Source organism: Schistocerca cancellata, chromosome 3 (genome assembly GCF_023864275.1).
Source record: "Schistocerca cancellata isolate TAMUIC-IGC-003103 chromosome 3, iqSchCanc2.1, whole genome shotgun sequence".
In the NCBI taxonomy this organism is placed as follows: domain Eukaryota; kingdom Metazoa; phylum Arthropoda; class Insecta; order Orthoptera; family Acrididae; genus Schistocerca; species Schistocerca cancellata.
The window spans coordinates 657,954,510-657,963,660 of record NC_064628.1 but is presented as its reverse complement, the minus strand read 5'-3'; the positions used below and the strand labels follow the sequence as shown (position 1 = coordinate 657,963,660).

Genomic DNA, 9,151 nt, shown 5'->3' with positions numbered 1-9,151 from the left:
CTTTGTTAATCGTCAAAGTAAAGCATTTTTCTGAAATATTCGTTGTAATTTACACATAATAGCGCGCTTTGTCAGTAACGAGTATCTCCGATTTCGTGACTTCCATATGTTTAAGAAATGAAAGGTGAAATTACTGTGCATGAAGCAACTGACAGTGACATTTATACTACTTCTTGTCACAAACAATTCACCATTTTTCTTTTTCGGAATACATAGCGACTTCCGAGAGTGTGGCAGACAGGAATCTAAGAGCACAAGGTAAATTACTGCGAATGAAACTAGCAGCAATCGTCTTTATACTCTAGCTTGTCACAATTATTTATCTGAGATCGAATCCTTAACAACAGTAGACAGAGATGAAACGTTCCCGCCACAATATTTTAAGGCTATATCACCATATATGAAACATTTTGATTCATCAGATGCATGTTATAAAGTACAAGGAACTTCTATAGCTGTACTCGTCACACGCTCTCGAAAAGGCGATTTTTTAAATTCTGTTTTTATGAACCAAATTGTTGATGTATCATTTAGGGAAGTAGGCTACTTCATCATATGGATCTCTAGGAGCGATCGACAACCACATTCTATGCATCTTCTTTTTCTTTGACACTCTCTTAAACAATTTTTCGGGGTCATGAATATGTGTTCAGTCTATGCAACTAACTGAAGGCAGTTTGTATATTGCCATAAACGTTTCACTTCTTTTATTTGTGAAGCACCTTCACGAATAAAAGAAGCGAAACACGTATGGCAATAAAAAAAGTGCCATCAATTAGTTACATAAACGGAACGTACCTCCATGAATTTTGAAGTAACTAAGGAACGACGGAAAACAGAAAAAATAACGAATTTTTTGGGTGTTTCTATAGATGTATTTGTACAATATGGTACTCCACTCCATTCCTAACTCATATTCAGAAACATAAAATTCAAAACAAGACGTCGATGTGAATGGGAATGAAATGACATAATGTGACACTTAATACAGTTTACAGGAAACAGTCAATATTCTATCGTTATCATGCATTCATGGAAGCCCGTGGTCGGTGAAATTTGAACAGTATTACGTACTCTAACCACACTTTTCGGTACCACAGTCTAAGTCTAGACTGAGTCGGTACTGTGAAGAATGGCATGCCTGTGTCGACTGCTAGCTGCTTCGAGTTCATGCTGCTGTGGCGCTGCAGTGCTTATACGCGGATCTGAGGCAGATTGCTTTCATTTGTTAGTGTGCGGAGAACTGACGACAGCGTTTCGGTTCGCAAGGACCGTTCGGCATCGCTTACAAAATGCTTACTAAATAATTTTGGGGCTCTGTTTCGAAAATAAGACCGTACGGTGCGCTCACGTACCGAACCGATTGGCAAAATGTTGGAAAGGTACAGAATAGGGCCCCAGTCTGTGTCGTTGCTTCCAAACTTACTTCTATAATTGATGATTTTCACCCATAGGGAATAATGTCTTAAGTCCTACTTGCTAAAAAGTCCCGAATCAAGTCATAAACATGGTCTGAGATTCTTAAGATCTTACAATGAAGAGCCAAAGAAACTGGTACGCCTGCCTAATATCGCATAGGGCCCACACAAACACGATGAAGTGCCACAACACGAAGTGGCATGGACTCCACTAATGTCTGAAGTTGTGCTGGAGGGAGTGGACACGAGGGGGTGGAGATCTGTTCTGGACAACATGTTGCAAGCCATCCCGGGATATGTTCAATAAAATTCTTGGGGAGTTTAGTGGCCAGCGGTAGTGTTAACTCTCAGAAGAGTGTTTCTGGAGCAACTCTGTTGCAATTCTGGACGTGTGAGAAGTCGCATTGTGCTGCTGAAATTTCCCAAGTCCGTCGGAATGCACAAAGGACATGAATGGACGCAAGTGACCTGACAGGAAGCTTATGTGCATGTCACCTGTGAGAGTCTTATCTAGACATATCAGGGATCCAACTGTACATGCCCCACACCATTACAGAGCCTCCACCAGCTTGAAGAGCTCCTGCTGACATGTAGGGTCCATGGATTCATGAGGTTGTCTCCATACTCATAGACGTCTATCTGCTCCATAGAATTTGAAATGAGACTCATCTGACCAGGCAACAGTTAGGTTTAAGTCCTATGTCGGTGTTGAAAGTCCTATGTCGGTGTTGACAGACCCAGGCGAGGTGTAAAACTTTGTGTTGTGCACTCATCAAGGGTACAAGAGTGGGCCTTCAGCTCCAAAAGCCCCTATCAATGATGTTTTTTGAATTGTTCGATTGCTTATACTTGTTGATGGCTCAGCATTGAAATCTGCAGCAATTTGTGGAAGGGTTGCACTTATATTATGTTGAACGATTCTCTTCAGTTGTCATTGGTCGCATTCTTGCAGGATGTTTTTCCGGCTGCAGGGACATCAGACATTTGATATTTTACTGGATTCCTGATATTCACGATACACTCATGAAATGGTCGTATGGGTAAATCCCCACTTCATCACTACCTCACAGATGCTGCATCCCATTGCTCGTGCACTGACTATAACATCACGTTCAAATTCACTTAAATATTGATAACCTGCCTTTATAGGAGCGGTAACCGATCTAACAACTGTGCCAGACACTTTTTGGCTTATACAGACATTGCCAACTGTGGCACCTTATTCTGCCTGTTTATATATCTCTGTATTTAAAATGCGCATGCCTATACCAGTTTCTTCGGCGGGCTGAGATGGTTCAAATGGCTCTGAGCACTATGGGACTTAACATCTGAGGTCATCAGTCCCATAGAACTTAGAACTACTTAAGCCTAACTAACCTAAGAACACAACACACATCCATGCCTGAGGCAAGATTCGAACCTGTGACCGTAGCAGTTGTGTGGAGTTTCTTTGGCGCTTCAGTGTATTTGCTACACTGTGTTGATGATGACGAAGTTTGGTTTGTGGGGCGCTCAATTGCGCGGTCGTCAGCCCCCATTCAAAGTCCCAATTTTTTCACAGTCCAATTTCTTTCACGGAACAATCTAGCCACTGTCACGAATGATGAGGATGATGATGAAATGATGAGGAAAACACAAACACCCAGTCCTTGGGCCGAGAAAATGCTACACTGTGGAACTGAACTGAACGCCTTCTGTGATCAAAAAACAAGACATTAACCTGAGTGTCGTTATCTAAGGGCTCTGGATCTCGTTATCGCACTGAGCCAACCACAGTCTAACAGTTTTGACACTCCGTCTCGTTTTTGTCACCCTTAGTAACAGCAGTGCTCCAAGTGGCCAGTAAGTGACACTTCTGAATACAATATTGGATGAATGCGAATCCTAATGTTTATATTGATTTATAACATAGTTTTTACAATAGGGTGTTTAAGTAGTGCCATAAAAATCGACAATAACTAAAAAATTTAAGCATATTTGTGATTATTTAGTTTCCTAAGGAACCTGACAGATATGGAACGGTGCTTTACACGACAGTTTATTTACAATTTACAGCAGACATTTTCTAAATGATGTCGTCTTCCTTTTAATAACAAAAATGCTACTAAACACCTGAAGACTTTCCCTTTTACAGAAAGATGTACATCTATCCAATAAAGTAGGGTTTAGTTCGCTACATTTTCAGCCAAATCAGTGAGTGTGCAATGTAGGAAATCTATGTGGAATGTATTAATTACCTTATTTAATGTATCAAATCAGCCAGTACCACTGTATCTTGAGGAAAAACGACACAGACGTGATAATAAATCGCCAAAAGCAATAAAACTGTTTCAGGAAGAGGAGAAACCAATTCCATAATTGTTGCTAAATCAGAGCGACGAATGGCAAGAATCTTCAACACATTCTCTTTTGAAGCAAAAGTAATTAAATTTACAGGTGAGTGACGTTTAAGAAAGAATCATTAGACTGCATAATTTGTTTTTTTTTAAGTGTCAAGGAAAGAGCATGTGATCATAACAACATACACCAACAGAAATATTTGCTTCTTGTGTGTGAAATGTATTTATTTTCTCTTGCTTTCGGCAAATAAGCTGCAAATTTAAACATATTCGAAAGCATTTTTATCATGAATGAGCTGTAGCATAAGTCTTTGAATAACCGTGATTTGGCGGTTTTTACATGTATTTCGTGACATTTCATCTCTCTTGGTAACTTCCTAACTCATGGAACGCAAAAATATAACAACCATTCCGTTAATTAAGTAGAAAAGAATTAAAAAAACAAACAAAATTCTTACGACGCACGTGACTGTCTGCTTTCTCATCACTTGGAACGCTAGTGTCGCTCCAGCTGTCTAACTGTAGCAATTTTCGCACCATAGAATGTTGTGACTGTATTTATTACACTGTGGAGCGAACTGAATTGCACAAGATCTCTTTTGCGGAATACATGGTGAATACTACCACTTCGTTAACACGCAACACATCTTTCAAGGAACAAAAACCGTTTTTCGGAAACCGTTTTTCGCTGAAGTGTCTACTTGACCACCCAGAAGCAGTATTGGGAAACTGGTGTACAAGATCCGGTTGTGGGAGCCCCATGTAAATGGGATCTATCAGTGAGACTTTCCTCTCCATAAAAGTCATTATATACGAGCACAGATCATATTCCAAAATTCTACTCTACAACAGACTTACAGTGAAATAACCGTGCCATTTTACAGTCGCTTGCTAGCTTTTGTTGATCCAGCAACCTACAGAAAACTGCTGCTAGGATGGGAGCAAGTTCTTTTCGCAATCTGTAGAGAATAGTACATCCAACATCTATAGTTGCAGCGGTCGTGCGATTATTGAAATCAGGAAGCACGTTATAATCTTCTGCAATGAAACACTTTTGGAGGACGAAATTTAATATTTTGGACTATTTCTGCCTTGAAACTTCCTGCCAGATTAAAACTGTGTGCTACACAGGAGCTTGAACTTGGGGCCTTGGCCCCAGGTTTCTTGTTTGAGTCCCAGTCTGGCACAAAGTTTTAATTTGCCAAAGGTTTCCAATCACGGCTTTCTCTGCTTCAGAGTGAAAATTAATTCTGTTTGGGTGCCCATGTTATCACAGTGCGATCAGATAGATTTTGATCCGTTTCTTGACCTTATGTAAGGCCAACCCTTCTTACAATTCACTGGCAGCAGTTCCAACCAAAGGTAAACTGTGATACTCTTTAGCAAAATGGCAGGAAGGCATCAGAAGGATCAAATTCAAATGTTAAAATGTGTGTGAAATCTTATGGGACTTAACTGCTAAGGTCATCAGTCTCTATCAGAAGGATCACAATGTGCACTAGTGATTAATTGCGATTTACTACAGAAGCAAGTCTCAAAACTTCTGTAAAGTGTCAGAGCTCACGAAGCACTCAGAATGGAACGTCACCTAAAACCTGGATTTGTCTCACTTGCTTTGTGACAGCGTCAGAGAGACGCTATTGACCTGAGGATTTTTCATGACTTTCAGAAACACCCAGTTTCAAAAAACCGCTAACGCCACTCATAAATGGTAAACGTATCAGGAGAAGCTATACCGTAGTTGGTATGAAAATTACGTTGTACAGTTGCCGCAGGCTTCGATTCTTGAAACCAAAACACACAGTGATCACTCTCGGGACTAGTGAAAACAACCATATTTACTATAACAATCCTTACTCACTAGCACTTGCAATGACGTGATTAGTACTAGCGTGTGACACGGTTGTTTTGCCACGAAATTATGCCAAGACTAGATCTGAAACTCGTAAGCGGACTTCCAAACGCAACCAATAACGACACTGGACTACCACGCGAATGGCGCCACTGAAATTGCATGTGGAAACACTCGGATATCGATGAGGTCACTCGAGCGACACCACTGTTAGTCACGCCAATAAAAGTTTAAATGAAGAGCTCGGCTTTTGGCCCTCTGTCACTTAGACGTTCGTTTCAAACAAGAAAACTAGAATTATAACCTTCTTAGTTTCAGAAATTGACATTGCAGAGAGGGTACGGGGAGATGAAGAAGCTTGCGCAGGATAGAGTAGCATGGAGAGCTGCATCAAACCAGTCTCAGGACTGAAGACCACAACAACAACAACGAGACGGGAGTGTCGCAGTCTATATGCTTCTTTGACCTAGGCCCGTAAATTAAACGGCTGTCGACTTTTCTGACTGCCGGGCCTTCTGGATGGCTGAGGGATACATGTGCAAGTTTTCGTTGCTTGTGCAATTCAGTTACTGCATTTGAAGAATGTAGTCTGCGACCTGCGTAGTCTTTGGCAGAGGCGTCAACGACACGTGGTTTTGTGTTTATATCATCTGTATTCTGTTCTGTAGGACGGAGGAGCAAAAGCAGGATTGTAACCGCAAAGGCGACGGATATTGTCTTTGGAATAAATAAGATTTACAGTGAGTGCGTTTGTAATAATAGATTTGCTTTTTATTGTACTTGTAGAAGATGGATGAAAGCAGTAAAGCTGTCGTTGTAACAGCGTCAGCTACACGAAAAGTATTTAAACCTTCAATAAACGTTGTGAATAAAATCCCAGAAGCGTTGGCGAATAAGATTAATTCGCATGAGTTGACCCAAGTACTGCCAAAAAATTATAACTTTGAATTGCCGAAGACAATTTGGCGCATTAAACAGATAGAAGCCAAACGAGTTGCTCTTCAAATGCCCGAAGGGTTGCTCATGTTTGCAACAACAATTTGTGACATTATAGAAGAATTTACTGAAGCTGATACTGTGATAATGGGCGACGTAACTTACGGCGCATGCTGCATAGATGATTACACTGCGAAGGCGTTGCGAGTGGATTTACTTGTTCATTATGGCCATAGCTGTCTTATTCCTGTTGATCAAACGATTGGTATCAAGGTTCTTTATATTTTTGTTGACATCAAAATCGATTCACTGCATTTCTTAGAAACGATTCAGTATAATTTCCCAAAGGAAGAGAAGATTGGTTTAGTTAGCACTATTCAGTTTGTTGCTACCTTGCATGCTGTTGGCAGAGAACTGAGGGAGCTGGGTTACAAAGTAACTATTCCTCAGAGTCGACCACTTTCTGCAGGAGAAATTTTGGGCTGCACTTCCCCAACAATAAAAGATGTCAGTGTGTTGATATATTTAGGAGATGGAAGATTTCATCTTGAAGCAGCCATGATAGCAAATCCTTCACTCAGGGCTTTCAGGTAACTCCTTTTAATATACTGGTTGTGCTGTCTGTCGTTTGTTATTGCTCGTTTAGTGTGTACATTACTTTGTATGTACAGGTATGATCCATATGAAAAAAAATTTACTGAAGAATTTTATGATCATTCAGCAATGCTGAAAATAAGAAGTGCTGCTATTCAAAAAGCAAGTGAGGCTTCTAGATTTGGCCTGATATTGGGAACTTTAGGTCGGCAAGGAAATCCCAAAGTTTTGGTAACATTGCAGGTAAAATACATTCATGTTGAAGAATTTTGTATGTTTTTAACTCATTAGAAATAATCATTTAATAAATTTCTTCTGAAAGACACTTGTTTAAATTTCACTTTAAATACAGGAACGAATCTCACTAATGAAGAAAGAAAGCACTGTCGTCCTGTTATCAGAAATTTTCCCTGACAAGCTTAAGATGTTCCCAGATGTAGAAGCATGGATTCAGATCGCTTGTCCACGATTATCCATTGACTGGGGGTATGCATTCGCCCAGCCTCTTCTGACACCTTTTGAGGCAGCTGTAGCCTTGGGTTCTGTGCATTGGCAGAAGGACGAGGATCACTATCCAATGGATTTCTATGCTAACACAAGTTTGGGACCTTGGACTCCAAATCATAAAACAACTCCAGACAAGGATGACACCAAGTGTTGTGGTAAGACTGGCTGTAGTCCCTCACAGGCAACTGGCAAACACTAAAGGAAAACTACTGTTAAATGGAGTCTGTTGTTAGTGTTCTCATGCTTTATGAATCTCTATGGTACATGTTACATCTTTATTGCGAAACATTTTAGAGACTGATTCACTGCTTTTTAATCTAAGAACTTATTTATCAATGTATTTATCATGTCACAAAAGGTTAGGAACTGTGCTTGAAGAGCCGTTTGGCTGGATAACAATTGAGTTGTATGCAGTTAATTTTTCAGACCATGTATTTGTAATTACAATATCAATGATTTTTACCATTGTCATTTCAGTTTCAAGTCTGTATTCTGCCTGTCACAGTATTACGATTTTATTAACATCCATCTTGTGCAGTGTTGTATCCTTTGTTGAATATCAGATATTATACATGGCACAGATGCAGTAGTCTATACAGTAGAGTGAGTCAGAACGGATTCTAAATGTTTGAACTAGGACATATAGAACTAGATACCGACAGCACCAAATGAGACAGAGAACTGAGAGAGCTGAGACAGAACCTCAAAAAGTCTATACTTGCCTGTTTCTTAATTACCTAACCAATCTGTATTTTCAGTGAAATAATAAATACTATGAATAAAGTGATAATATTGTAAGTCTACATGGCCATCTACAGCAAGTTTTTTTAATAGGCCTAGCTCTTGAACTTGTAAATTAAAGACCAAAAATGTAGGATCATGGGAACAAAGAACATGGGTAATATTATCAATATGCTTATTGCTTACTTTCGGCCAGTACATTGTTTATGCCCATTTCCAACCTTATCTAGGAAACGATATATGTGATGTGCTGTACAGATTTTTTTGTAGGCATTATGAATGCAGTGTTGATGCCAGTGTGCTGCCTGCCTTTTGAAGAGGAAGTGGGACGTATCTCCTTACATTTACTTCTCGTAACCTGATAGCAGCCAATATGCTAGGTGGTGGTCATGAACTTACGCTCCCAGCATGACCTGTGAAAAGTTTCAAGTTATATTGTGCGTGTAGTACCAGACTTGTTTTTGGTTATTGGAGCAAAGTAGTAGTCAAGCAAAAATGATTGCATTTTTAAAAATAATTTTTATTTTTAGGCAGCACCTCTAATTCTCTGCTAAATAGTGGATTGTTTTTGTGGTCAGACAGTGAGCTCTTTTCTATTCCAGACTGTGTAATTGCTAAAAATAGTATTATTTCATGACACAAACATTCTCAGAAGGTTAAACTGAAATCTTGTGAGCATGCTTTTGCATTACGTAAATCAAACAATTTCTCCAAAATTATGAACAGGCTTTTGCATTTTATGTATTATTTTATGGAAGATCGAT

At 39.6% G+C, this 9,151-nt stretch overlaps 1 protein-coding gene across 1 annotated transcript; it reads left to right on the top strand.

Annotated features, from left to right (window-relative positions):
• The first annotated feature begins 6,213 nt into the window (after nucleotides 1-6,213).
• On the top strand, nucleotides 6,214-8,871 carry LOC126175621 (2-(3-amino-3-carboxypropyl)histidine synthase subunit 1). Its single transcript, XM_049922505.1, has 3 exons — nucleotides 6,214-7,135; nucleotides 7,217-7,382; nucleotides 7,492-8,871. Exons 1-3 carry the CDS (start codon nucleotides 6,399-6,401, stop codon nucleotides 7,843-7,845), a joined length of 1,257 nt encoding a protein of 418 aa, XP_049778462.1. The 5' UTR covers nucleotides 6,214-6,398; the 3' UTR covers nucleotides 7,846-8,871.
• Nucleotides 8,872-9,151: the final 280 nt, after the last annotated feature.

Excerpts from the sequence above, each read along its gene's own strand:
- LOC126175621 (XM_049922505.1), top strand. The coding sequence starts at position 6,399 with ATGGATGAAAGCAGTAAAGCTGTCGTTGTAACAGCGTCAGCTACACGA. Across the intron at positions 7,136-7,216 it reads CCTTCACTCAGGGCTTTCAG|GTATGATCCATATGAAAAAA; the intron begins GTAACTCCTTTT and ends TTGTATGTACAG. Across the intron at positions 7,383-7,491 it reads AAGTTTTGGTAACATTGCAG|GAACGAATCTCACTAATGAA; the intron begins GTAAAATACATT and ends CTTTAAATACAG.